We start from the raw sequence: 27,994 nt of genomic DNA, 5'->3' as shown, positions 1-27,994 counted from the left end.
TAAGCATACGCCACATAGACCAAACAACTTGATATCAAAATTTCCAAATCGATAACAAATGCAGCGCACCGTTTCCAAACCTGCCAACCATCATGATAGCAAATTCTCAGTTCTTTTGATTGTAGTTCGTACGATGCGGTCCGCCAATGCCTGGCGAGGAGAAGGTATGACTAAAGGACTTGTCGTCATCGGCCAAGCGGCGTGCCTCCTCAGCGCCTCATCGGCAACACCAACACCAACAACATCAGCAGCAGCAGCAACACCAACAACAACAGCAGCAAGAACATCAGCGTGGACGTAGCCAGAGCATGGCAATGGCAGGTTCAGCGTCCACATCGTCGCGTATTATCGATGGATGGCGCAATAAAATGCATTTCCTGCGTCGCCAGACTATCGATAATGCGCACCAACGACAGCCGCTCATGGAGGAAACAGCTGGCAATACAATGCAACTGAAACTGGCAGCCAATACTGAGGTGGAAGCGGAGACGGAGGCGGACACAGAAACGGAGGCCGCAGCCAAACCTACACTGATGACGACAATTGCGGAAGATACCGCCGAAGCAGCAACATCTGCAACTACAACTACAGCAAAAACAACAACAACAACAACGACGACGACTACTATGAATGATGCAACTGACCAGCAACGAAATGGCCGAAGCATGGCAATGGGCATGGGCATGGGAATGGGAATGAGTATGGGAATGGGCAGGGGTGTAGTCATTGTCAGCATGGATGCCGATGCGAATGGAGGCCAACAGAACATTGCAGATGAGGCACTTTAAGCGTAACTGAGGCAGCAAAATAGTCCCATTCCTCGCATTTTGAGGAAGTCACAAAAGCTTGTAACGAAATCTCATAATCTAAGCAAAACACAAAACAAAAAAAGAAACAATTTTAAGTACGATTACTGGATGGTAGTTACCCGCCCACTAGATAAATGTAATAGAGAACCAAACAAACCAAAACACAAAAACACACACACAGAGCACCCCACCAACGATTTTCCCAGGGCAGAGATGAAAGGAGTAAAACTAGCAAATATCATGGCAAAGTTGCATTTCAGCAGCAGACAGAAAACAAAACACAGGGAAATGCCACAACTTAAGGGCTTGCATACTTTGTCGGAGCGCTATCAAGATGATAAATTCCAAAATATGTGCTATTTACCTCACGCTTCACGTCTTGTTGTTGCTCTCAACTGCATGCATTTTGGCATTTTGAATGCTGCCCGAAAGTATGCTGCACAAAAGTTGTTGTTGTCAGTGTTAGTGTTAGTGTGAAATGGCAACTTTGCACGAACTAAGTTAATGCATATTTAATTATGATTATTATTATTATTATTACTATTATCAACACACACATATATGTATATGTATATGAATGTAAGAATTTATGTGGATATGAAATATCATTGTTGTCCTAAGTGTTAGATGTCTCTACAAACAAAAACAAACAAAGAAAAAAACGAAAAATTGGCTAAATCGATGTGGTAAGCTCAGCTTTCTGACATTTTCAACAAAAAAACACACAAACTTAAAACCAAACCAAACGCTTTATCGTTTTATCGCCATTATACAAGAGTATGCTTCAAATCTGTGTATATCATAAAGAAAATAAATATATATATATACTATATATAAATGTGAATTATAAACATGTTTTTGTCCATTCTGGTGGCTGGCAAAAACGACATTTAATTAGCCAAGTTTTGTGCTCGTTTCATGAATGCTGAAGAGAGCTCACTTCAGACTGCTTCCACTCAGTCGCTGTCGTTGTTAAGAATGATAAATTCTGCTGGACTTGCCGCTTTGTTTATTAACGCGCTAATTTTGTCGGCAACGCAACAGTAACCACAACAGCAGCAGCAACAAAAACAACAAAGGGTAAATAAGAGCCACCATTGCTTTTTGTTTGACATTTATTGAAACTTATTTGTTGAAGTTGACTTTTGTTTCAGCACACAGCCAGCGGACATTTGACAGCCTCGTGGCAACCGCGTTGATGTGATTTTAATGATGTAACTGCGTTGCCATGCCTGTTGCCAGTTGCCAGTTGCCAGTTGGCAGTTCGCAGTTTATCAGCTGCCAGTTGCAAGTAAATGCAGCAGCTGCTACACAACATTTTATGGGCCTTTAGGTTATGGCGTGCATGTTTTATGCGTGTAAAGTTACGCGATAAGTGGCCTTTTATTGCTGCTCAAAATGTGTTAAGTCGAGCTACACGTCGCACCGTTGCTGATGTTTACATATTTCACAAATTGTTCCGCGCTCTTCTGCTGCAAGGCGGTCGCATTACTCATACGCCACATATGCCGACAAGCAAAACTTTACTCATCAAACGTGTAGGAAGCAAGCAAATGAGCTGCTTAATTGAGTGAGTGTGTGCGAAAGTTTGTTATGTGTTGGAAAATGCAAATATGAATGCAGAGAGTGTGCGAGAGTGTGTTCGCCTTTGTGAGGTGTGTCTAAGTTAAGTGCATGACAAGCTTTAAGCGCCAGCAGCATTTTCAGAGCGCATTTCTTTTGCCTGAGAACTCAAGTGCAGCAATCACAAAAGAACTCAAAACGTACTCAAGCGGCCTGAACTGGACACCTTTGGCACTACTTGAGAGACACAAAGCATTTCAACTATTTTCTGCAAATGCTTCACGAGTAACAAAAAATAAAAGAAACGAAAACACTTACTTCGAATAAAATTTCAAATAAAATTTATATATTTCTTAAACAGTTCACAATTTAATTCTACATTTAGTATTTAAAAATAGAAAATGAACGTTTGAAAGCTGAAATCTCATAATTTACAATTCAATTCAATAATGAATTGATTAAAAAGTTTAATTGAAAGGATAATGCGTGTGAAATTATCTTGGCAATTGTTGGCCACAGATTTTGGCTTTACTTGCGATGCACTTTTTTAATTAAAAACAGCCGGCAGAAGTGTGTGCTGCTTTTGTTGAGTCAAAGTTGAAGACTACTCTTGCATCCTATATGAGTTTAAATAAAGTTGCGCATACGCCCTGTTGTGCGTGTGCGTGTGCGTGTGCCGGCGCTCGGGCTACTTGTTCCTGTGTCTGTTAAGTGGAGTGTGCGTCTGACGCATTTGCATAATGAACTCAATTAAAAGTTCGGTTGCCTGCCAAGCGCAGAGTCTGCGAGTCTGAGGCGACACCTCACTAATGACGAGAAGGGAATATAATATGTATATGGAAAATAAAATAAAAATAAAGTTGATATTTGTTGGAGTTGTGCTCTTCTCGTCGTTAGACTATTGCGCTTTGTCCTTGCGTTGCAGCTCCTGTTTGGCGAGCAATTGAATGCGTTGGCCAACAATTCCCAGCGGTTTACGTGGCACCAGATGACAGGTTGATTGCCTGCCAAAATGCGAAAGACACATTAACAACATCAACAGGCAGTTGTTGCCGTTTACTTGACTCACTTGTAGATGATTTTCTCGCGATCTGCCCAGGGCCAGGAACGTTCGAGGTTATCCAGTTTGAAGAGCAGCTGCAGAATGTGACAATGTGATAATATTGTGTGTACCTAATGAGGCGACACATTGATTGCTTCTTACCTTTTGTGACTGCGAGTGTGCCGCCTCCTCCGTTGAAGTTGTTGACGTTGACATTGATGCTGGTGTTGGCGTTGGTGTTGGTGTTGGCGTCGCAGCTCGCACCTTTGAAGTGTCGTCAATCGTATTGTGCTGCTCCAGCTGCGGGCTCAGCAGCGTCAAATTACATACGCCCTCGGCATCGTTTATGCGCAGCTTGGGCACATTTCGCAGATTCCACGTATAAGTGGTGCTCAAGAAGTCACTGTCATTATTATCCTTGGCAACCTCATCCTCATCCTCATCCAGGTCGCTGCTGTCGCACTCGGAACTGATATTCTTCACAGCGTCTGCTCTGAGTTGAGCTGTTGCTCTTGCTGCTATTTCCGTGTGCCGTGTTGTGTTGTCGGTGTCGGCGTCGGCGTCGATGTCTGCGCCTGCAGGCAGCTTCAGATAAAAAACAGCCTCCTCATCATAACGGACCTCATCATCTTCGTAGTCGTTGCCATTGTCTGGCTCATCACTTGTCTCATTTGTCGCATAATTGGCTTCCGATGCATAATCCGATTCCGGCGTCGCATCCTTCAGTGACTCTGATTTTAATTTGTGCACAGCATCTTCAGCGTCATTGTCATCTTGCACCTGCACCAGATCATCTTCCTCATCATCCTCAGCATCATCCGACTCGTCGAGTTCACTGTCACACTCACTTTCCGGCTGCTCGTGTAACTCATAGTCGAGCGCATCCTCGTCGTAGGAACATTTACGCTTATAGCTCGCCTCGGCCTCCAAGGAGTCGAATGATTGTGACACCGTTGCCAACGTGGAACTGAGAATTTTGGGTATTTCAGCAATAGCGGAGAGCTTGCGTTGCATCTCCAGCAGACGCAGCTCAATGGAAGTGGGAAGCACGCGGCCTGCACGAAGAAGCATTTGGCACATTGGACTCTCACACAGGTGTTTATGGTTGATAGAATACGATTTTATTGTAATAACACACACGCAGGCACAAAGGCGAATACATACACATACATATAGAATAGAAATAGCAAATAGATGCGGGCATTAAGAGGTTAACAGCTGATGCACAAGGTTACGAGGAGTGGGGGAAGAAGTGGTAGCGGGATTGTGGTTATAGTTATGGTTATGGTTATGGTTATGGTTGAGACATCACTTCGATTTGGATGCCGTGGGCAGGGCCAACAGCATGTTCTCAATGGTGCTGCTGCGCAGCTCCTTGTTATCGCCGACCTCCGCAAAGAAGCGTCGAATGTTCCGCACAATGCGATGATGAGGCAACTCCTGCGCGAGGTGTGGCAAGTTTTGTTTGTTTGAGAGGGGGAGAGAACAGAGATGCAGTTAATATCGCTTTGCAACATGTTGTTGGCATTGTGAGAGAGATTCACCTGCTCCTCTTCGTCGGAGGACTCGTCCTCGCTCAATTCAATGATCACCTCGTTGCCCTCCTCATCGATTTGGGTTTTGGTTTTCTTTTTCTTGGGCTTGGGCGGCTCTGGTGGCTCTTGCCACATTATGGGATGCCAACAACGCGAGCCAAGCAATGGGGTTGGGGTGAAGTCTACAAAAAGATACAGCTAAATTCTTTTGTTTTTCTTTTGTTTCATGCAACACATTTCATGCCGGGTATTGTGGTGTGTATACATTTGTGTTTCGTATCTATCGCATGCAAAATTGAATTGATTTTGATCATTGACAACTAACCTTTCGGCGGTGGCATCGGCTTTGGCACTCGCATCACAATCGACTTCTCCTCGCCAGCTTCAAACATTCCAGTGGGATCATCCTCCTCCATGCTGCCACCAGATTACATAAGCAAAAATGAAAGAGAAGGCTCTGTGAGCTAGCTGTGTGCACACGCTGCAATTGTTAAGTGGGTCGACCTACTTGCGCATTAGGAACTGCACTTTCTTTGGGGTCGCGTTGATGCGCTCGTGTGCCTGGGCCAGTGTCAGCTGCGATGCGTCCTCTTCGTTTATTTCGAGTATGATATCGCCCAGACGTATCCCCGATTTGTCAGCTAGACCATCGGGTGTAACCTGCAGGCAGATTGATTGAGATTGAGATTCTTAATGATGCAGCTGTGTTTTACACTTTCAATTTCACTTTTACTGACACCAACAGCAGTCGATTACTCCGAACGGGGCAACAGTCGAGGCGCAATTGATCGCAAATGTTGCGTAGTTCGAGTTTAGGTCAAGCAAAATGCTTATATACTCGCTCGCTCACTCGCTGATATATGACAGACAGATACAGATGGATATAGCGAGTGCGCCTATAGATACAAGAGTTTGCTCCCAAAACACAATGAGATACTTCTATGTATTTCAAAAACTGTCTGCTTTCAATGTGTACCCTGCAGTTGAATTTGCCTAAGATATGTGTTTAGTATATTAACTTTTCTCATGCAATGACTATATAAACGTATATAATATATCGTACAAAAATTCAAAAATAAATATAATTACAGGCTACAGAATGAATAAAATTGATTTAATGAAATATACGTTTTAAAATCAATATTTTTGGTAAATATTTTGTTCTAAGCACTGCCTATGTTATTTGGAAATCAAATTTAAAACTAATATTGTAAGTAGTAATCATAGTTCTTTAAAATAATTTGATAAAGTTTAACTTTAATTCAAACAAGTTAGAAAGCTACACTGTATGATTTTTAATAAAGGCAAGACATTTCGGTATTATTCTGAAAATGTGTAAAATACTGAAAAATACTAAATATAAAGAAGCCTTTACTTGGTATATAAATATATTAGAACATTCAAAATAAACCTAAATAATAAGAAGTACAATATTAAAATACGCTAATAATAAAATAAACCAAAGTCTATATTTGTATATAAATATACTATTATATTTAAAATATACCATACATTGGCTGGGGGCACAATGTTATAATCAGCTTCTACCCATTGTGTAGGGGGTATAAAAATAAAATTCAATACTTTCATCATACATTTAAAGTAATTTTCTTAGCTTAATTGCCTCTGAACTATTTCAACTTTAATAGTACTATTAGAAGTACTGAAAGCTTACAAATACATGAGGAATCAATACATAAACATTACTAAATAGCTTTGCTCCTTCTATGCTAATTAATTTCCCACCTAAATAATTAATAGCAAACTGATTAATTACAAGACCAATTACAATTACAATGACAAGACTCATTACAGCGTTCTGTCAAGTCATCTATGCCTTAATGGTAGCGCAGGCCACACGCCACGAAAAATAACAATTTATGTATTCTTCGCCGCTTTGTCGTTTTGCTGTTTTAAAACTGAACTGAAAAAAACAGGCAGACAGACGTCAAAATGGATAGCAATACGCGAAATACATAGAGCTAACCCAAATATTGTACATTCCCTCGGCTCAAGTGTGGGGCAATTGAATCGAGCACAAAGTGTCACTCGGTCTCTCTCCTGCTTCTTTAGCGCTCTCGCTCCGGGTCTTTATATTTGTCTTGCCATTTGACAATTGTCGCTCATACGCCCCATCGGACCAACAAGCAGCGCGCGACAGCGTAAAGTGAAATATTCATTTCGTTGATTTCGTCATAGCCGAATAATTTGAAATACGACAACGAAATGCGTGTTCTTTTTGGCCACCGACCAAAAGAGTCGACAGCAATGACGAAACAAACGTTGCAGCTGCCACATTGCCACATGCCGCATGATGCGGCAGTTTGTTGGGTCTCTCAGAGTGCCAATACACGATGCCTTATGCATAGTTAACCGAGCGTAAGGAACAGAACAGAACACAACACAACACAGAAGATAACGGAACACTCACCTGAAAGACGGTTAAGGGCATATGAAATTCAGCGCCGCCGGTTATCAGGAAACCCCATTTCGTGTCATCTTTGGAGTCATAGGCATCGGACTCCACGTCAAAGGCGGGAAAGCCATCCGTATCGCCAATGCCGCAGGATACCTTGATAATGGGCGCCTTCTTCTTTGTCTCTGGCATCGACCACAGAATTCCCACTGGCTCCGGCATATTGTAATTTTCTTGTTGTTCTTATTGTTATGGCCGTTGCTTTTGCTCTTTTCCTTTTTGTTTGTTTATATTTCTGTTTTTTTTTTCTGTCTTTTTTTCGGTTTTATTGTAGAGGTTTCTTTTGCGTATGCTCTTATTTTGCGTATCTGCTCGTTTTATTTATAAATCTTTGCGCTCTCGTTCTCACACACTCGCTTGCTCTTTGTTCGTCTCTCTCTCTTTCTCTTGGTTGCAACAGTTTTTATATTTTTCTTCGCTGTTTTTCTTTCCTCGTTTCTTTGCTTTTTTTTTGTGTGTGCTGTCAAAATTCAGTTTGCCAAAAAAGAAAATAACCCGTGCAAAAAAAAACAATATTTATTTATATTTTGCCGGCTTTTAGCGTGCTGTTGGCCAATGACTTTGGGCAAATAGCATAATCAATCGCATTTGGCCACGAGTCCCATTACCACAATTGCTAACAATTGCCAACTGTCGCTCTGGCTTATATAATCCTCATTCACGCATTGCACAATGCAAGAAACTGTCGATGAAATTGTCGGGTTTTTGTTTCCAATTCGATTAGCACAGCATTCGTAGTTTATTATACTTTATATTTGCTTAATTATCAAGCAAAAACTTAATGAGGGTGCGCCCTTTATTTTTTTCTTTAGTTTTTATCTAGCTTGAAGCTTTGCGTTTGTCCACGAATATTTCTTCTTTCTTTGGCTTCCACACGATTGCACACGACTCGGGCAACTAAAACTAAAAGGCAAAGCGCTAAAATAATTTCGAGAAGTTTGCCTTTGTGGTGCATTCGCTTTTTTATAGTCGCCACACGGCGACGGATGCTGCTTTTATAATACCCTATATCAAAAAAGGGTATATATGTTTTCCTAGAGACTCTAAAACATATACAAGTCTTTCTATTTGTAATTTTGGAAATTAATCATCTCAATCAAGTAAAACTGATTAGTTTATTGTGCTAATAAGTTTAATTTTTTTTGTATTTTCTTTCATTTGCAAATAGTCTCGAAATAAATTTGTAATTAAAATAATTTGTCAATTATACTTATAAATTTGTAAATTTTGTCCTCGACATTTGTATGTGGGGTATATTAAAGTCGTTTGCCCACTTCACATCATTTCCTGATGCTTTTTTCGGCCTTTTATTCTGTTTCTCGTCGCGTTATCGTCGTGTTGTTTATTGGGATAGGTCCAGAAAACTTTTTGCCGGCTACAAATTGTTGCTGTTGTTGTACTTTTTTGTTAGTTTCTATTTTTGATATTGCGTTTTTTTCTCAGCTTTTTTAGCTGACAGCGAAGATTGTTGCTGCCCCTAGAAAATGTTTAAAAATCCACAAATAAAACGTGGAGATTCCATCAATAGATTGCAAGCGATAGTGCAACTATTTTACTAGAAAAGGTAAATTGTCTTGTCAGCAAAATACGTGATTTGCTATTATTATTCAGGTTGTTTACTGCTGATTAATGTCTTTCTTCGAATTTGAACTCAAAATTTGTTTTGTTTATAAGTGTGTCGCCCTATCGCACTTTGGTGTCAAAAGGTTATAAATTTGTTTATGTTTTTTTCTTTTCGTGGAAATATTGTGAATTCTGAAAAACATTTCGAAATTAAATTTGCCGATAATCTTTTTAAAGGAAAGACACTTTCTTTATTTAAACTTTGCCTTGACTTGTTGATGTCAGCGAGATGAAGGTGCACCATATTTGACAGTTGTCAGACAAAAGGTTACCGAGCCCATAAACTTTAAGAGTTCTTTGAAAATTTATCTTCAAGCCGAAGGCAATTCCCAGGAGCAGGTGAAAAATCTGCAGCGTGTCTTCTTATCGACCGGACACGTCGTTTGGAATTCAATTCCCTCCTCTCTCTTCATCCCAAATATGAAGATAATGGAAATAAAAAGTCACGGCGAGAATGAAGACGATGATGCTCTGTTCATGTTTGCAGATAACGAAAAGTTGTTTTTATTTTTTTTTTTAAGATTTTTATTCATTATTGCTAGTGTTCAGGGATTCATTAAAGCTAAGGCTAACCCTATTCTAGGAAGGTCTCGTTGTTGGCCTCTTTGGAATTCACCTCGAGCACCTCACAACCCTGAGCATAGTCCTCCGGATTCTCTACATGCAGCTCATCTGCCTCATCCACATTGCTTACGTCCTTGGTGTCCAGAGTTTCATCAAGAGCTTCTTCACCTGCTGGGGCTGCACGCTTGCGACGTGCTGAATGGGCCTTTGCAGGTTCGTCGGTGTGCTCCTCAGTTGATGCACTGCTTGTATCGTTGGGATCTTGTGCCTTCTTCTGCTCCTTGTTTTTCTCAGCTGAACTGCTGTTTGAGCCATCGCTAGCTGAACGCGTTCGGCGTGTAAGCTCCGAGCTGTCGGTGTCGATCTCATTGCTGTGGCCTTCCAGCAGCTTGAGCAACTCTTCATCGCTCACTTTAGTGTCTTCGGTATCCTCGAGATTCACCGGCAGCGTAAATGCCACATTCAGCATTACGGCTGCCAGTGCAACTATTAAGATCCATGAACGCATCCTTGATGTGCTTGTTGTATTGTATTGTGTACCTCACGCTGCGAATTGTGTTTTTGAACTGAATGCTAGCGCTGTCTACAGTTTCTTATGAAACATCACTTATTATCAGTCTGAAGAGTCTGGTCTTACGATTGGTTGATGACAGGCACATCAAAGCACAGCTGACAATGCCCCAAGTCTAATTAAAGCGTCATCGATTAGCGAGTTGCAAAGCTGCAACCGATTCAACCGGCAAAGAGAATCCATATCGAGAATTTCAGTCTCTCTTTGCTGGCAGGTTTTCCCCAAATCATTTGCAATATACACTAACTAAAAGTACACTCACTTTATCAACAAGCATTTCTATGATTATTTCAGTTTGACAAATTTAAATAATTCCTGTATACACTTTTCTCTATGTTACTTTTGCTCAATACTATTGAAAGAGTATACAAAGTGCCGTGACCAAAATAAGTATGCATTTGGTTTGCTCAATCTTTGCTTCATACTTATTTCGGAATGCGCAATTTACTGGCACTGCCTTAGCATTCTGTGTGTGCAAATTTCAACTTGACTTGCATAATAAATACAAATTGAGCTGTTTCTCTACGAAATTGATAAGGCAGATAAGTGAGATCAGCGAAGATCAACTGAACAGAACGCGCAATTTGCGTGATTATCGACGAGACGTATGCAAAAACCTGACACACTAATAAAACAACAACTGAAAACACTCAAATGAACTCAAAAAGTGTGTGTGTGTGTGTGAATAATTCTATGCTTACCTCTGATGAAACATTGTTTATTATTATTTCAAATGACGCAGCGCGCAATTAAATTGTGTCAACATCAAGTCAAAGTGTGTACCACAGTGCGTATAAATTGAATGGATTGGCGAGCATTAACTGCGATTGCCGGCTAGACGCCGGCTGTTGACCAGGCTAACACCAGGCAAATGCCAGTTAATCCGCTTCGGCGTCGTTTGTGATGGTGTTGGCTAGCCCTGAAAAGGATTCCCATTGATAAGGAGCAACGTGAGCGGCATACTCAACACTCAAATGAACTCCTAAAACATTTCTGGAGTGTCATTCAAAAATGCCGCTGCTTTTATAAGTATTTGTCCAACACTTTCGAGCTCACGCGCAATAAACGCAACTGGACTCAAAATTGATATAAAATATTAGCATAGTAAGAGAAGCTGAAAAGGTGGGCGAGAAATTGGTTTAGCATTTGGCGAAATTAAAAGCAAATATTTAACAGTCTTGGCTTATGGCGTTAAGTAGCTGGGAAAAGTTTTAAAGCTTACGCAGCATAACTGAATTCCCAAAAATAAAATGCGATGATTGAATCTGATTCCCCTGATGAATGTCCTGCCACTTCAGCACAAAGCAAATACATATTCCATTGCATAAGTTAGAAACATCAAAAAGCCAAGTGACGAAACGAAACGAAACGAATTCAAATGAAAAGCTACTGCATAATTTAACAGAATATATAATTTAGATGCCTCGCTTCATATACCCTGGCCCAGACACAAAGGGTTAATGGGTATGCAGAAATGTCGAAGTCGAAAGTCGAAAGACAACAAAAAAAAATAATATCTTCTATACTCACTCAGCCTGATTAATTGAATTTTATAAGTTACGTTTACTTAAGCAAACTCAAGACGGCAAGTGGGCTTGTTAACGGCATCTTTGCTTTTTGGTTTCGTTGCCCTCTTTCAGGGCTACGCTAAAAATACTAAACGAGCACAAAGTAGCTTCTCCAAAGTTCAAATATTTGATTAGATTTCATTGCCTACTTTTGAGAGTGCCTCTCAGCTCATACAACCTTTAAATGTTTGCTTTGATTTCGATGCATACTTTTAAGCTGCGCTAAAATTCAACTACTCTCAGTCAATATTAATGCCCAGCTTATATTTTTTTTTTTGGAAACCGCTTTCATTTTTGTGGTTGTCATAACTTTAATAGCGCCAAAGCTGGAAAAAAGAAATGTATTTGTCTGGCAACTGTTCGCATATTTGGAGTTTATACATTTTATGCAAATTACGATTTGTTTGAGTGCGACGGCGCGCATTGCAGCATTTTATGGAAATCAACTGACACCTGGTGTCCTAACAAAATATTTGCCAGCCATTTTTTTTTACGAGATTGTGTGTTTGTGTGCTTTGGTATGTGCTTTTCTTTTCATATTTATTAAAAATTAATCAATGTCATAAGTTTGCGAAGCCATCAATCAGTTTTAAAGCACAAAGATTTGCTTGGGCGTAAAATGTCATGAGTATGTCAAGTCACAAAGAACTAAAGAGCAAGCCGCATTTGGTGAAAGATTTTTTAAAAAATTATATTACCTAACATAATAAAAAAAGCATTGCAATATATCTATTTTCATTGTCAACTGTATAGAAAAAAGTTAATTATGTTGAGTATAACAAAATACCAAAAACTAAATAAATAATCAAAATTAAAATTATGATTTGCTATTTATCAAACCAACCTACACACACACATAACATATCTTATTATTTAGCCATGAAATGGACAGCAAATCTTTTAATGAACAAACAAGAAATATCTCCACATTTTCAGTGTCAAGTTTGATACTTTATGTTTGTTTTTCTTTTTTTGCTTATAAATATTCGAATGTTGGCGGTTTTTGTCTTTCCTTTCCGTTATATATTTAACACACTATCATAATTAATTGCATGAAAATACGTTGTTAATTTTTATTTATATAAATTATGCATATACATGGTATAGGGGAATTATTTTTAAATTTCGTATATACATATTTGTGCATTTCTGCCTTGGAAATTTGTAAACAATTGCGCACAATATCAAGTTGTAAACAAATTGAAAGGGTGCCACGCGCACAATATTATTACGCAGTCTTATAAATATTTATAATTCTGAAATGGAATTATATCATACCTAAAAATCTCATTATGGTATGATTAATATTGATTAAAATCTGAAACTATTTTCATATCTGCATTAACATGATGTTCGGCTAATAAAATAATTAAATTGAATTGTTATTAAACAAGTATAGCATATTATAAATAAATCTATGAGTAATATAAATAGACAAGCAAAAATAACACTGCCTATCTTCCTGATCGTGAATATACAGTATATACCCTATAATTCATGCGGTTCAAATTGTCTCCATTAATGAGTCGTCTCTGTCGTCGGTCCCTCTGTCATTTGTTTTGATGGTGGATGCCTTAAATTTGGCATGCCAACTAAAAAACAAGAAGGAAAGCTAAAGTCCAGTGTGCTCGACTGCGAGATACCCGCTTGCCATTTTGAATAAGTGCAAAACAGTGCGGTATTATTCTTACAATATAATAGATTATATACCGAAAGCTGTATTTGGTAGATTTACTACTTGCAAAATATACTATAGAGTACAAAATACACCAGATTGTCAGCCATACAACAGTTTTTCTTAACAATTTTTACTAGACCGCAACCAAATTCATACAAAACAGACAGACGGACAGATGGTCAAATCGTCTTCTATACTTTATCGATCAGAGATGCCTGCTTCATCATACATTTCCTGCAGGCACACAATTTTATACCCTTCTACCCGACGGGCAACGGGTAAAAGAATATAGTATCTGTATAGTCTAGTTTGTCACTGAATGAAGAATTAAGATGGATCTGAAAAAACGGTGGAATAATAATATCTAATAATTGCTAATTAAAAAAGAATATTAAATTGTATTTAAATATTAAATATATCAAAGTTGGTAAAAAATGAAAATTTACATATCTTTCAAGCTACTTTATCTTCATCAACCCACCAAAAATAAACTATATTTTTTCACTTAATCATTTTTAGCAAGTCAATTTGTGGAAATGTTGATTACTAAGCGAATTATATTTAGAAAAGTCGCGCTCGCAATTAGCAAAAACTAATTAAGTACATTTTTCATTTACCGCACATACAATGCAACAATGTGAAACGCGAAAAAAATGACGAACAAAAGTTGAAAATTATGATAAATAAATCAAAAGCAAGCTAAGGAATTTGTCAGCTGCATAACAAATTAAATGGGGGCGTGAAATTCAGTTTCAGAATGCGGGTCTGGTCTGCTGCTGTTGCAGGCCATTGCCAATAATTTTGCGATGTATCACACCTGCATTTTATGCCATGTCAAATAAATTAATAAATAAAGATGCCAACCAAAGTGCTGCTTACAAAATGACCGAGATGTTTTTCCTTATTTCCATTTAATTACCAAAGTTCTGGCCATGCGCCTGCATCCATCTAGCTAGATGTATCTGATTATCTTCTAAGTAGGCGTTTGCAATGACCTCAGCATGCTTCAGTGGAATTTTTCGCACACACTTGTAAAACAGGCTATGTCTATTATATACACACAGGTATACATATAAGTATTATTACTTATAGATATATCTATACTATATATATATATCATAGAAGGCAGCCATATTTAGATCGTATGTGTGAATAGATTTGAGAGCGTAAATAGCAAGATATATGTACGTCGAGATATATACATAGACATAGATTCGAATGAATAAATAATAAGATAAACACCCACACACCCTCACACACACACACACACAAAGGCAGCACACATAAAAATCTAGACAAACACAAACACTGTATTAGCTGAAGGTTATATCGAAATGCGCTGCTGGAATTGAATTCTCCTATGTAGTTGGGCGAAATGTCTCGCAAATGTGCCATTAAGTTTAATGGCCGAAACGCGTTTTCGTTATTCGTTTAGAGTTAAATCAGTTTTGGGTTTCGTTTTCATTTTCTCCACATTTTCATCATCATCTTTATTTTTTGTAATTTTTTGTTGTATAAATAAACTTAGGCGTATACTTAATATAAGGCGCATCTACAAGCCTTTGAGTGTTGCATATGCATTTGCATTTGTGTGTGAGTGTGTGTGTATGTGTTTTTCTTTCTTTTTTTTTTTGTTGTATTTGTGAGGAATATTTTTTGTTTTGTTTTGTTTAATGTTGCAGTTAAACTTAACAGTTAAAAAATTATAGAAAGACAGACAGAATAAATGAGAACTCCAGACGGAACGACCAAGAGCCAATTTACTTGCCGAGCAAGATCTTGCGGCCAGCGCCCAAGTTCTGACCAGCCTGGGTGGCACCCTTGTTGGAACCAGCCTGCAGGCCAACGATGGTCTGGCCAGCCTTCAGCTGCTCCTCGCTGAAGTCACGCTTGCACTCATCGGCGGGCTTGGGGCCCAAGAAGGGACCCTTGAAGTCAGCGTGCTTGTAGGTCTGCAAGAATAAGATCAAAGCAAACGAATTAATGCCGATCGATAAGAAAGAGTCAGGTGATTACTTACAGCACGGCCCAGAGCGAAGATGGTGTTGGTGACGTTGGCAATGTCCTTCTTTTCGTACAAGTCGACGGTCTGGAAGACATCAATGTCGGGCACACCGTATTCCTTGAGGGCCTTCTGGAAGTTGTTGATGTTCTCCATGAACTTGAACTGGCCACCAGATGAGTTGATCTTGGCGACAGCGTTGGGGGACAGTTTGTTGATCAGATTGCAGAGCACCTGGCCGTCCTTGAGCACATCCTCGTATGCCTGGCCACCGGGGAATTTCTCACCGAGAATGGCCTCAATCCATTCCTGGGCCTCCTTGTCCATCTCGGGATTGCGTTTGCCGGCAATCTGCACAATTAAACAAAGCAATTAACATTTTGTTTTGGCACTTTAACACTTTCATTTGCAATTCATTTTCGATTTTTTCACTTTGTCCGAAATCTCAAATATTATTTCATTTTGATTTTTCTTTTTTTTTTGTATTCACCTTGGCACGAACAGCACGTTCAAGAGACATTTTGTTGTGATTTGTTTTTTTGGGGGGAGGTTTACTCGGTTTGTATGATCTTCACCAAAGCTATTGCAAGCCTACACTGATGCCAGTCCACAGGGCGTATGCGGCTTTTAAAGCGCGAGAGCGAGAGATTGGCGCACACACACAAGTGCAGGTGATTTTCAAGAATTTTCCAAAAATATATCCGAATTCGGAGTCGTCTTCACGAACGAGCGAAAGCTGTGAGATTTTTGCGGCCAATGCGTAGGCGTCAGTCAGCACAACATGTGTGTGCTTTTATTTTGTAAGTGTGTGTGTGTGTGTGAATAATATTTGCTCACTTTTTGCCGACTTTGAGCGTCGCCATGGCATGAGTCGTCCGTTTTAATTTTAGACCGGCAACATCCAAAAACTTAACAAAATCAATTTCAATAATTTTCTCACACGTAGATAGACGCGCGCCCTGAAGTAAATTTTTACAAACTACTTTTCCATCTTGTTATTGTTGCTGTTTCTTGTTTTCCCACCATCCAATTAACGTATACACACAATTTCATCATACTTTGCTCATCCGAAAAAATTTCCACATTTGATTTCGGACTAGACAAATATTGTTTTGCCTTTTCGCCTCTTCAGCCAGCTGTCTAGCTGCACTTATTTGTTGCTTTTTTCGTGCACTTTTTTTTTGCGATCTTAATTTCCAAATGGGATTTCGAATGCATTGGCTCATGCTTAAAATTGGCATTGAGTTTATTTCAATAAGTGGTTGGAATGCCTTCCAAAAGTGAAAAAGTGTTGAAATTTGTGTGAAATTGCAAAAGAAAAATTCGCAAATTTATAAACAAATGAAATTACCGCAAAATTTATTTGTGCGCAATCACATTATTTAAGTGTAACACAATGTTGCTTTAATCCAATTGTCAAACATAAATTCAACAAGCTTGCCTTGGGGCTGTTTGTGTAATTTTAACACATTTTAATTATCCCAAAAATAGGGATTAGTCATCTAAATTGGACGGACAGGGATATTCAATTAAAGGAAACTTTTGTAATAACTTCCATTCGATTAGCAACAGCATCTGATGTTAATAACCAATTGACTCAATACAAAACACACTCGGCTGACTCTACAATTTAATGGCAACGTGATCAGGATATTGAAAATAAACTGGTTGAACAGATAAGTGAATGGATTAAAATTTTCCAGAAGAGCTTAATTTCTAAAGCAATTCTATCACTTGGGAACAAATTAGATTGAAGAGAAGATATAGGTGAGATAGAAGTACAAGCTGAGGAACGAAAACAGAAAGCTTTAAAAGCGCGTCTGAAGAATACTGAAATTTCTTTGATCCAGAAGAAAGAAGCTGTAATAAAAATTACATACTGAAAATTTTGAAATGATTTCAGATTCTGAAATTGAAAAATTGCTTTATGATGATGATTTTGAAATGATTTCAGATTCCGAAATTGGAAAGTTGCTTTATGATGATGAAGACAAGGAAATGGAAGATGTTGTATCAAACCAATCAACTGTCGTGGATTCCATTCAAGCTAAGACCGATTTTTTAACATTGTTTCAAGTGCCATCATTATCTGATATTTCAGTCGATTTCTCTGACGAGTTTTTATTGCGCACAAATCCAAAAAGTTCTAGTACTTCAGTATCTTCAAATACTGCCGAAATTACAAGTAAAATGCCGAGTTCAGAGTATGACAAAGATGTGGAATATATTGTAGAGCATACTCCTCCTGAATATGACTCAATCAAAGCCAAAGCAGATTTCTTAAAGCTTTTTAAGATTCCCTCATTGTCCGATATTTCACAGGATCCAGATGATGCATAAATACTGATTATCATAATTTTGTCAGAGCTTATGTTACATTTTATAACTTCAATCTGAAGTTTAATGTATTCATTTTTCAAGCATCATGCAAATTACTTGTGGTACATTTGACATAAAAGAGCCTTAAGGATTTCTAAGCGTCCCATGCAAAGTTTTATTACCAATTGTTGAATTAGTTTTAAATACATTTGAGACGCTTTTATCACTTACGAATAAATGACATAAAAATGTAAATATTACAAAGGAATTTTGGGTACAATAGCCATGATACATGCCATTAGAATCGAATGGAATGTGAAGACTGACAGCAACATTTGAGATACACAAGGTCAAAGTAATTTTTATGTCCAGGCAATTAAATTAATTTATACGCACTTCGTTATTGAAAATCGCTTTAGGGCAGGCAACAAATTTAAATTATGGCAAATGACAAAGTGAACAAGAAAACATATTTTAACTTTTAGCATAATGCTGGCTATGAAATACTCTTATCGAAAATATTAAAATTAGAATGAGAATTGGGTATTCAAATTACTACAAATAACTTGTTTAATAAAATTATTCAAATTGATATTAATTGCAAAATTGTAATACAAAAAACATGTAATATTGAATGTACTCTTTTCTAGAGTATTCAAGAAAAAACAAGACTGTTTCTGACGCTTGTCTGCCACAGAGAGATTTCTAATTCTTTTGTTGCCGAGGCAATCGAAATTCATGCCCTTACTAAATGTAATATTTTATTTATAATAACAACACGAACACAGAAATTACATTCATTTGGATAAAGCCAAAGACAGCATCAACATGGCGTGAAAGAAGATGGAGAAAAATATCTTTCACGAATGACCTTGTTACGTTGAGTGTGCCGGCAACGTCGATGACGATGAAGATGGCAGAAAACGATGTCGACGTCGACGTCGACTGCGAAGTAGAGACGATAAGTTTTTTGCTAGAGCGGATACAATTTCGATAACCATCGAAGCATACGCGTATAAGGCGCAGAGCGTTTAACAAATTGTGCTCTGGGTTGAGTCTATTTATAGATCACGTTGCGCTGTGGATGGCACAGCGCACACATTGAACAGGTGGAAAAGTCAACTGAAATAGTTTCGCTGCGTCAGCGTTTGAGATTTTCCAGGCCCGCTGCTGCCCCAACGGGCAAACCTGACGACGACGATGTTTTTTTGTGTTTTGCTCACATTTGTTGTTCACACATTCTGTCGGAATGGCGTGTTCGTTTATTTTTAAAGGCACTGTGTGTGGCGAAGGCGAAGCTAGCGGACAGTGTAGTAGCTAAAGCTGCCCCCGAAGGCAGTAATTTTTTAATTAACAAAAATTTTGGTATTACAAATAGCCAGTCTACTGTCATTTTACATTTAAGTGAATTAAATTCGCCTGTCGGCACTTTATGGAACCGACAAACAGAGGAACGGCGGAGGAGGCAAGAACGAGCATGAAATGAATGGCCCGCAGATGCGCACAAATTATGATTACAATTACATTATTATAATTGCAATTGCTTTTGCCTTAAATTCCAACAACCAACAGTTTTCAAATAATTTAAGTGAGCTGCGGAATTCAATTAATAATGAATAACAGATAAGTTGCAAAATGTGGAATGTGCGTGCGCTCGAATTGAATTAATTGAAAATCGTTTAAATATTTTTAAATCTGGCAAATCCGCTCTCTCATTGTCGAGTCTCAGTCTCAGTCTCAGCCGCGGCTCAGTCAACTTCTTTTGAGGCCTAAATGCCAAGTTAGCCACTTCAACACTTTCGAATTTCCTGTTTGCTTGCTAAATTTGATTTGCAGTCGGCTGGGCAAACACTTCAAGACTCATAAAGGAGACGAAAGACAACCTCAAAGAGAAGCTTAACATGACCCCAGAGGACGTCTGGCACTCCAATGCTAAATGCGGCAGGATTATTTTCACATAAATCAACATAAAAACGCAACAAAGGCCACGTTCTAGAAAATGAAAATGGCCAAATTGCGAGCGAAAACAGCAAAGGCGAATGAGCCACACACTGCAAATGCTCTGCTAAATGTTTTCAGCCATAAAATGTTTTCAAAATGCAAACTTTTACTTTAATTCAATGTGTGTGCATTCAAAAGCAATGACGCAAGCAATGTACTCCGGCAAGTAGTGTATTTCAAATGCCAACTCATATCCCTTAAATGAAGTCAAGCGAAAATGGGATCAATGCGTTTACTCAAGGGGGAGTTGCGAGTTGTGTGTTGTTTTTGCTGTTGCTGTTGCTTTTGCTGTTGCCTCCGGCATCGTCGACGTCGTTCGAGTTGCCGTTGCCGTTGCTTTGGCTATTTTGTTTGGGCATTTCCACTTGTGGCTATTGTTTAAAGGACTTTGCTTCGTATTTCCGTTGTTTTACAGCCCGGAAACGGAAATGAAGTCAAACATTGCTGCTGATGCTGCTTCTACTACTGCTGCGGCTGCATAACTGTTCGCACTTGACTTTTAGCACCATCTAGGAATAGAAAAAAAAGGATTTGAAAGACGTAAACAAACCACATTAACGCCACTTGAAAATGAAATGTAGCAAAATAGTTTTGCTCCATCCCAACGCAGACAGCGTGCTAAAAATAAACACATTATTTATTTAAACAACAGTCGACGGCTGCTGCCTTAACATTTAATTGGAAAATCTCGCCTCAATGTCGTCATTTTGCTATAAAAATAAATATCTCGCATCGAGTATACGACCCGTTGGTCAATGTTAAATCATAGACAACAGGAATAGATGCGAAATGGATATTTATAACTTTTCGAAGCCATCTTCTTCTCGACGCTCGTTCGTTAAAATTGCTTCGTTATTTCCCATCAACAATTATAATTTAATGAGCAAACGTCTAAATGAGCTACCCTAAGGCAAAAGAAGCAACCATATTCATTTATGTTTACCCTTTCTCTTTTCTGAGAATATACATAAACTTTGCAATTCGTTTATTTACTTAAATTTTAATTGTTTGCATTTTTGTTCAGCATTTTTTGCAAATGTTTTCAGTATGTCTGACCGCAAAACACTCAATTCATTTAAGTTTGACTAAGTGAAAGATGTTCGATTGCTGTTACTGAAGTTATTTAATAACACAAACCTCAATTTCAAATTCCCAGCCAAAGGAACTCGACCAAATCAAAAAGGTTGGCTCCCCACCAATATGTAATATTGGCATTCATTCAAGCTTGAAGAAGATAAAAATTAGTAAAAAAGCAAATATCGAAAAAATACAAAAAAAAAAAAAGGTTCAGGTAATAATTGGCCCAAAAGTAGAAAGTTGAAAGGCTCTTTAATCAATAATTCAGCTCCGGCTGAGTTTCAATTTATTGCCCACAAGGCAACTAAAGTCCAGTGGTTGTAGTTGGTAAAGGGGAAAAACTTGCCTGACCCAAATAAAATCAAGATGAAATGTGTTGCTTAAAGTGATGATGGAATGCTTGACCAGAAATCGTTGTCTGTCTTGAGTTGGCCATAAACTTTAGCAATATTTATTTTCGACACTCGAATCGTTTCCCGCCTGTCGCGAGTGTGGATCGCCTAATTGAATTTCCTGACTAACACTTTAAAGACAGCAGCTGGGCCTGCTAAGTAGCCGAAGCACATAATACGATTTTGCTGGCACAACTCGCAACCAGCTAAAGGAGAAGTCAGTAAATGTTGTACAGTAAAACGTGAGGGTGCTAACGCTATGAATTGTTTCAAGAAACTTCAAAGCAACATTCTCGGTAAATCAATTTGCAAAATGTATTTTTTAGCATTAGGCTCATGTTGCCCTCTCCACTTCAAACTTTGAAGAGGGTAACAAAATATGTTGCTGTGTTTCTGCTGTCGTTTGTCATTATAACTCGATTTACGTGTCGAGGGTGCCCGACTTCTAATTTTTGAGCAGTCCTGCTAATTTACACTCATTATGCTCTTAATTATGGCACCTCTTGACAAGAAAAAAAGGTGTTGCCTACTTTTAGGCATTTGTTTAGCATCACCTTTCCTTTTGGAATTCTGTGCTAACAATGGCATCGTATTTCTACTACAAACAAAAAAAAACAGTGAAAATTGCGTAATTATTATATATTTATTAAAGCCAATTAAATATCCGCTATATTCAGTTTTACCTCATTCGATTCGTAGTTGTTTATGTTCAACACGAATTGCATTGTGGGAGCTTTTTTTCATTCGCCGGTTTAAAATTTAATCGAGTTCCGTACGAAAAGCGAAACAGTTATAATTTGCTTATATCCCGTCATGCGGCAATTAATAAAATTATATTATCATTTTAAGCCCTTGCATTATTAATAATAGGAAATCCTGATTCGCATTCAAACTCAGTGCAAATAAATAGTGCATACTTTCGAGCGCAGTTGCAAATTAAATGAAAATGCCCCCGAAAAGTATGTTATGCAAATTTGTTGAAAATTTGGCAAACCGAAGGAGATAATTAGTTAGTTAATTATAATAATTGTTAGCCAGGGAGTTTGAAATTCATATGTGTAAAAGTTAATAAAGTTCAAAGTACATTTAAGTTGTTAACAATAACACAGCACACATTTGGGTCTAGTTAAAGTAGCTTTCGACATGTCTCCGTACATTAACTGCACATATGCATGGCACTAACTTTGCTCTACCACTTACATGAGAAAACTAATAATATTTGTTTATAGTTAAAGTAAACAGCGTACATGCATTGCCAGCTCCCCATGACATATTTAGTACTTCCTCCGCCATTTGTTGTATGTATCTGCAAAGCCGTATATGTAAGACTATACTATAATGTTTATGTAACTAAGCCGGATGTGCCATTGTGTGAGCTGATGTTCCAACTGGCCATTGCTATTTACAGCTAAAGCAAAGCTAAACCGTCATGCAACTAAAGTCTAAACACGCTCGGTCATCGCGATGGGGCAGATAAATTGAAAAACTTGTTGACCAAAGTTTTCTGCGTGCTCAACGAAGATGCATATACAATGTGTGTGTGGCTTGTTGCACTTTTGCTTCAGAGAAATGTCAGCTTCTAGCAGCAGCTGCACCTGCTGCTGGGATGGCTGCTTGTAACATAGAAAAGGATTGGGAAACGGGCAAAGTCATGTTCTCGGAAAGTTATTTATATAATGTACATGCGTTAAACTGTGTTTGATTTGGGTGCGATGTTTATGAATGTCCAGAAGCGAATTCGCGGAGTGCGTGTAATTAGCGGCCTGTAGGAGTACTTCAAGGATTACCCTACTCAAATTTTGCGCACTCGATATGGCCATTAGGCATGACATGCTGTCGTCAGTCCTCAAAGCGTACGCGGTCCAAAACAAATATTTAGCCAACAATTCGAGTGCAAACACAAAACGAAACCGAAACGCGTAACCCTCGAAATCAACAACAGGCTTCAAGTTCACTCGTTCAGTTGTATGCTAATTAAGGTGGCTCATACCGCAAGCACAACTGTTTTAGAATATAATTAGCGGTGTTTTTTATGTTGTATTTCAGAAGTATATTAATATCCTTTTCACCAGCAGAAATTACAATCATATTTGGTTAAGCAGCCTTATCCAGTTCCTGCTTGGGAAACTCAAATTTGCCCATTTGCTCCACAATTTGACGGAGCTTTTCCAAGCCAATGCGATTCTCATCGTAGGCATCCAATTGCTGCATTGTGGCGAACCAACGCTGCAATCGCGGCCAACGTTGTGCCTCCGCTGACGCGACGGGAAACATGAGATTCACTGTGCTGAGTGTGGTCACAATGGATACATCAGCGAGCGTCAGCTGAAACCAAAGCGTAATGCTAAACTCAATTAAACGCACATAGAGAACGAGAGAATGGATTCAGATTTTGTGGTTTTGCTTTCTTCCACACGCCACACATTACCTGGTCAGCAGCCATATACTGTTGCTCGCCCAGATACTGCTCCATGATGCCATATGCCTCGCAGAGCTTTCGTTCGTGGTAGGCCACATCAACATTAGAAAACTGCTTGCGCACGATTTCCGACTAGATGATGTGGTAAGAGTATCAGTAGGAGAGTGTATAGCGTACAAGTATAATTAATACTACTACCATTAAATCACTGTCACGGCGAAATAGAAAGGAGCACTCGAAGAACAAGCGATTCAACACCTTCATCCGCGCCAAGTAATCCTTTGGCCAGAGAGTGCCGTCTGCGTCAAACTGTTCCACCAGATATATCAGTATCACATGGCTGTCAGTGAGCACAAGCTCATCATGTACCAGCGTTGGCACACTATGCTGCGGATTCAGCTGTTGGAACAGAAAATAACTATTGCCAGCTTGGCATAGATTTGCATTACTTACCGCCAAGAACTCTTTCCCGAACTGTTCCCCCCGGAATAAATCAATAAATCGCAGCTCAATGTCGATCTTCAGCATTTTAATTAACATCAGACAGCTGCGCACCGGCGGACTGCGATCATCGTAGTACAAGATCGGTTTCGGCATTTTTCCGAAGCAGGTAAAAATGACAGACAGCTCAACAAGCGATCACCCGCAGTGCAAACGAGCAACTGATACGCCAGCAATATCAAAAGGTGAGATAAGCAAGATCCAGGGAAGTATTGCTGCGTAGTGAGTTGCACTTCAGAATATAACACAAATTTAATTCAAAATAACCTTTATAACCAATTTGAATAATTATCTGAACAATTTAAAGATATACAAATATAAAACTTAACCAATTCATTTGTCGGTTAATTTCAAATTTAAATAAAAAGTTAAGTGAAATGCAACTTTCGTTAAGTATTTAATCAGCCAACCGCCACCTTTTATCGACAATAACAAATCAGCTGTTTGAAGTGTGACCATTAATGTTAGACATTGGTTCACTTCTTGGCCTCGGTCACACTAGCTGTAACATATCTTAAGCAACGTTTTATTTATAAATTAAAAAATACTTTATTTTAACTGAAAATAATCAGATTTATAATTAAAATCGCTTACAATGTATCTAACGCGTCAGTTCCGCCTGTTGCCCAAGTCGAGTCTTGTGCGGCACATTACAAGTGGCAATGGGACACATTACACAACCACAACACCGGCTGCAGAAGAGCACATTGAAATTCCCAATCGCATTGAACGCTCCCCCACAGATCTATTGCAGGCATTGGCCAGCACTGTGGGACGCGATCCGACCGCGGCGCATTACAAATACCACGATGATCCTTTTCTGATACCTATGTCAAATGTGGCCAAGCGGGCTTATACGCTATCCAAGGAGGCGGGACGTAAAGCAGCTAGCTGGATTAAGGAAGAGCATCGCGAGTTATTTTTGGTAAGTAGCTAAATATACTAAATTGATCACATACAATTAACTATCATATAATTGACACTGTAGCATCAAGAAGCACAACCACCCATAGAGAAATTTGCTCCCCGCATGGTTTACACTGAAGAATCGGAGGTGGATGCCAGCTCGCTGCAGCAGATAATTGCACAAGGTGAATTAACGGATGCTGTGTTGGTGTATAATCTGTTGGAACAGAAGGGCATCGAGGTCAGTGATGAACTAAAGCAAAGCCTACTGGAGCTTGTTTGTTTCTACAACAATCAGGAGCCGTTGCCGGAGGATTTCTTGGAGGAACGTTGGTTCAGTGAGAATAGCCGGCGTCGTGAACGTCACGGTAAAACCTGGAAAGATGGTGATCTGGCCGAGAAACTGTACGCTGCCCTAGAGCCAAAGACACCGCAGTCCTATGCAGCTCTCATCCGTGGCATGGCTAAGTATCTGCAGTGCGAGCGAGCATATGCATTGTTACAGGAAGCTAACGAAAAGCGGATACAACTCGACACCAATACCTATAATTCTATTATCCAGATTATCAGTTTTTTGAAAGAAACAGCCGATCAACGTTGGCAGCTGTGCAATGATCTGTTGCAGCAAATGGCCGAGCAACAATTGCGTCCCAATCTGGGCACCCTTAACGCCGCGCTGCAGTGCATCAGTTCTTTTGGCAACTTTAAATTGGCTCGCAGCTCTGCCCTGAAGATACTATCGGAATTCAAGCAACTCGGTGTGGTTCCCAGTCTAGGGACTTATTACTTTTTACTGATTATATTCTGTCGCGAGCGTGCTCCAGTCTCGCACGTCATCGTGGATATTCTGAATGAAATTGCTGGCAAGCACTTCAAGATCGAACATCAACGGGACACATATTTCTTTGCCACGGCCATGGATGTCTGTCGCAATCATTTACACGATAAAGCGCTGGCCAAGAAGGTGGATGAACTGCTGCACACAGGCAACAACTACGACTTAGTTGGCGACTCCTTTAAAGAATCCATTTACTATCGCAATTATTTGGCACTCTTATGCCAGACCGAAACCATTGAGGATTTCATGCGCACATACGATCTGCTGGTGCCAAACATCTATATACCTGAGCCAGGCATCATGGAGGAGATACTGCGAGCCTTGGAGATCAATGCCGCCGTTGAGCACATACCCCGGATCTGGTCCGATATGGTAATCTTCGATCACACCCATCGCGAAAGCCTTTTGCTCTTATTGCTGCGCATCATGGTTGATAATCGTCCCAATGCAGATGCGCCTGGCCAACAGCAGTTGCCCGAACAATGCGCAAGGGTGGCAATCGACATGTACAACAAGATCGAAGAGTCGTCGAAGCGAGTACGCAAAGTCTCCTTTACCGGCCACATGCTGGGTGACATTCTAACACTGATTGTACGCGGTGATAGCAGCAGCTTCGATAAAGCCAGCGAAGTATTCTCCTACATTGACAAGCAGCAGCATCGCATTCCCGGCACGCCAGCCGAAAGTGCATTGCTCGAATACGTGGAGGCCACTGTTAAGAACAAGGCTCCCAGCCAAGCGCTGGCTACGCTGCAGTATGCTGTGGAGAATAACATGGAGGCGACGACGCTGGCTCAGCGCATCAACGAGGGGTTCACGTTGAGTGAAGTGCATTTGGCCAAGCTGAAATCGCTGGTTGGCGATGGTTTCCTAGATAAATAAGTCCGTGAGCTGTACATATATGAGAGTTGTTAATGTCGTTGTATAATTGCAATAAATACGAAATTGAAATAAATGCAAGTAATATATATTACTTAATTCTACTAAAACGTGTTGCAATCACTATTATTGGAACTGTGAAAAGAATTCGAGCTATGAGGTGAGAGATTATTTGTTGACTAGATTCAAAATACTAAGAGATTCATTCTGCTTTCGATCCCGGTATCCAATTAATGCCATCGTGTGGCAAATCACTGCGCAGAAATGGTGACAGCCAGGTCAAATGCATGCGCTTGCCCAGCACCATTTCGGCATTAGCGCGCAGGCCGAGATCATGTTTGGTGCTGTTGCGCTGCTTCATCACTGCGCCACGCTTAAATATGGGGAAGTGATAAATCAGCATCAACAACGAGATGCCAAATGCCAGAATATTGAGTTCGTACAAAAACAAGTAAAAATTTTCCCAGCTCGCAAACAAGGTAAAACTCAGAGCAGGCACAAATAAGGCAATAACCGTATAAGGCCGCCAATAATAGTCCGCGTGCAGATACCACAGATAAATGCTGGCATTGATCACTACAAAGCCGGCGCCAATGCACATGTAGACCAGAAAATAGAAGAAATAGCGATAATTGTGATGTCCGATGCAGCAGCCGGAGAAGCGGCAATGATGATCTCGCTTGATAATGCACACATCGCAGACGTCACAGTGCCAGGTGCGTGGCGGCACCAGTGCCTGGCAAGCATCGCACATGTGCCACTGACGCAGAAGTTCCGGCTCCAAAGGGGGCTTAAGTATTTCCTCTGCACAAAATAAAGAGTCTGATTAAATTAGGAGCAGTTAACTAAGTATTTGAATGGTCATGCACTTGCTTTTAATGGTGGTATCCACAAGCATACAGGCTAGCAAATTCGACGTAATGTTAAACAACACAAACAGCGCAGCTAGCCATACCAATGTATACCAAAATCCTCCCACAACATGCAGCTCCGGCATCACAACAGTGACGTGAAATATGTAGGTAAGGGGCACAAATACGGCTACAAGCAATATACAGGCTGCATCTGATGTGGATGGAGGCTTAAAAGCCTTACTCAATGGACGTAAAATCATTTAGACTACACAAAAAATACAATTTTTTAATATTCTGAATTTTTTGTTTGCAAAAGCAAACTTGTCAATAAACAAATGTAGAGTGTATCGAGCGGCTATCGATAACATTGAATATGG

General features: G+C 39.5%; 7 protein-coding genes across 12 annotated transcripts in view; 2 read left to right on the top strand and 5 right to left on the bottom strand.

The window, feature by feature from the left end:
• Positions 1-3,204, top strand: part of LOC133846250 (calcitonin gene-related peptide type 1 receptor) — a 39,588-nt gene extending 36,384 nt beyond the window's left edge. The window contains 1 exon segment of the mRNA XM_062281083.1: positions 126-3,204. Coding sequence (XP_062137067.1) covers positions 126-788 — 663 coding nt within the window. The 3' untranslated portion in view covers positions 789-3,204.
• Positions 2,697-8,318, bottom strand: LOC133846253 (PDZ and LIM domain protein 7). 5 transcript variants are annotated; one of them, XM_062281086.1, is made up of 6 exons: positions 7,381-8,318; positions 5,458-5,609; positions 5,275-5,366; positions 3,577-4,469; positions 3,442-3,509; positions 2,697-3,376 (listed from the first exon to the last, which is right to left on the bottom strand). In XM_062281086.1, the coding sequence occupies exons 1-6, from the start codon at positions 7,585-7,587 to the stop codon at positions 3,271-3,273; spliced, it is 1,518 nt and encodes a 505-aa protein (XP_062137070.1). In that variant the 5' UTR covers positions 7,588-8,318; the 3' UTR covers positions 2,697-3,270. The 5 variants fall into 5 exon arrangements, with proteins under 5 accessions (XP_062137070.1, XP_062137071.1, XP_062137073.1 ...); XM_062281087.1 differs by lacking the exon at positions 7,381-8,318 and adding an exon at positions 5,687-5,795; XM_062281089.1 differs by lacking the exon at positions 7,381-8,318 and adding an exon at positions 5,693-5,758.
• Positions 8,319-9,546: 1,228 nt separating this feature from the next.
• Positions 9,547-10,192, bottom strand: LOC133843439 (uncharacterized). The gene has a single exon (XM_062276994.1). It carries the CDS (start codon positions 10,118-10,120, stop codon positions 9,623-9,625), a length of 498 nt encoding a protein of 165 aa, XP_062132978.1. The 5' UTR covers positions 10,121-10,192; the 3' UTR covers positions 9,547-9,622.
• Positions 10,193-15,041: 4,849 nt separating this feature from the next.
• Positions 15,042-16,073, bottom strand: LOC133846267 (muscle-specific protein 20). Its single transcript, XM_062281124.1, has 3 exons — positions 15,922-16,073; positions 15,450-15,782; positions 15,042-15,381 (listed from the first exon to the last, which is right to left on the bottom strand). Exons 1-3 carry the CDS (start codon positions 15,949-15,951, stop codon positions 15,190-15,192), a joined length of 555 nt encoding a protein of 184 aa, XP_062137108.1. The 5' UTR covers positions 15,952-16,073; the 3' UTR covers positions 15,042-15,189.
• A 7,170-nt stretch (positions 16,074-23,243) lies between these two features.
• LOC133846266 (glutathione S-transferase E14) lies at positions 23,244-24,315 on the bottom strand. 2 transcript variants are annotated; one of them, XM_062281122.1, is made up of 4 exons: positions 24,093-24,312; positions 23,838-24,038; positions 23,649-23,771; positions 23,244-23,545 (listed from the first exon to the last, which is right to left on the bottom strand). In XM_062281122.1, the coding sequence occupies exons 1-4, from the start codon at positions 24,234-24,236 to the stop codon at positions 23,315-23,317; spliced, it is 699 nt and encodes a 232-aa protein (XP_062137106.1). In that variant the 5' UTR covers positions 24,237-24,312; the 3' UTR covers positions 23,244-23,314. The 2 variants fall into 2 exon arrangements, with proteins under 2 accessions (XP_062137106.1, XP_062137107.1); XM_062281123.1 differs by having other exon boundaries at positions 23,384-23,564; positions 24,093-24,315.
• Positions 24,316-24,612: 297 nt separating this feature from the next.
• Positions 24,613-26,873, top strand: LOC133846248 (small ribosomal subunit protein mS39). Its single transcript, XM_062281080.1, has 2 exons — positions 24,613-25,065; positions 25,129-26,873. The coding sequence occupies exons 1-2, from the start codon at positions 24,736-24,738 to the stop codon at positions 26,764-26,766; spliced, it is 1,968 nt and encodes a 655-aa protein (XP_062137064.1). The 5' UTR covers positions 24,613-24,735; the 3' UTR covers positions 26,767-26,873.
• LOC133846265 (probable palmitoyltransferase ZDHHC24) lies at positions 26,785-27,958 on the bottom strand. The gene is made up of 2 exons (XM_062281121.1): positions 27,637-27,958; positions 26,785-27,567 (listed from the first exon to the last, which is right to left on the bottom strand). The coding sequence occupies exons 1-2, from the start codon at positions 27,875-27,877 to the stop codon at positions 26,966-26,968; spliced, it is 843 nt and encodes a 280-aa protein (XP_062137105.1). The 5' UTR covers positions 27,878-27,958; the 3' UTR covers positions 26,785-26,965.
• Between the last annotated feature and the right edge of the window lie 36 nt (positions 27,959-27,994).

The sequence above is a fragment of the Drosophila sulfurigaster genome, chromosome 3 (assembly GCF_023558435.1).
Source record: "Drosophila sulfurigaster albostrigata strain 15112-1811.04 chromosome 3, ASM2355843v2, whole genome shotgun sequence".
Lineage (NCBI taxonomy): Eukaryota > Metazoa > Arthropoda > Insecta > Diptera > Drosophilidae > Drosophila > Drosophila sulfurigaster.
Note: the sequence above shows the minus strand (reverse complement) of the source record. Positions and strands in the feature narration are given on the sequence as shown.

Bases quoted from the DNA above. Each gene is read 5' to 3' on its own strand.
- LOC133846253 (XM_062281086.1), bottom strand. From the start codon at position 7,587: ATGCCGGAGCCAGTGGGAATTCTGTGGTCGATGCCAGAGACAAAGAAG. The intron at 5,367-5,457 runs GTAGGTCGACCC...ATCTGGTGGCAG, and splicing joins GTGCAGTTCCTAATGCGCAA to CATGGAGGAGGATGATCCCA. The intron at 3,377-3,441 runs GTGAGTCAAGTA...GCATTTTGGCAG, and splicing joins CGCGAGAAAATCATCTACAA to GCAATCAACCTGTCATCTGG.
- LOC133843439 (XM_062276994.1), bottom strand. From the start codon at position 10,120: ATGCGTTCATGGATCTTAATAGTTGCACTGGCAGCCGTAATGCTGAAT.
- LOC133846267 (XM_062281124.1), bottom strand. From the start codon at position 15,951: ATGTCTCTTGAACGTGCTGTTCGTGCCAAG. The intron at 15,783-15,921 runs GTGAATACAAAA...TTAATTGTGCAG, and splicing joins AACGTGCTGTTCGTGCCAAG to ATTGCCGGCAAACGCAATCC. The intron at 15,382-15,449 runs GTAAGTAATCAC...TTATTCTTGCAG, and splicing joins TCTTCGCTCTGGGCCGTGCT to ACCTACAAGCACGCTGACTT.
- LOC133846266 (XM_062281122.1), bottom strand. From the start codon at position 24,236: ATGCCGAAACCGATCTTGTACTACGATGATCGCAGTCCGCCGGTGCGC. The intron at 23,772-23,837 runs GTAGTAGTATTA...CACATCATCTAG, and splicing joins GCCGTGACAGTGATTTAATG to TCGGAAATCGTGCGCAAGCA. The intron at 23,546-23,648 runs GTAATGTGTGGC...CTTTGGTTTCAG, and splicing joins AGTATATGGCTGCTGACCAG to CTGACGCTCGCTGATGTATC.
- LOC133846248 (XM_062281080.1), top strand. From the start codon at position 24,736: ATGTATCTAACGCGTCAGTTCCGCCTGTTGCCCAAGTCGAGTCTTGTG. The intron at 25,066-25,128 runs GTAAGTAGCTAA...TTGACACTGTAG, and splicing joins AGCATCGCGAGTTATTTTTG to CATCAAGAAGCACAACCACC.
- LOC133846265 (XM_062281121.1), bottom strand. From the start codon at position 27,877: ATGATTTTACGTCCATTGAGTAAGGCTTTTAAGCCTCCATCCACATCA. The intron at 27,568-27,636 runs GCAAGTGCATGA...TATTTTGTGCAG, and splicing joins TGTGGATACCACCATTAAAA to AGGAAATACTTAAGCCCCCT.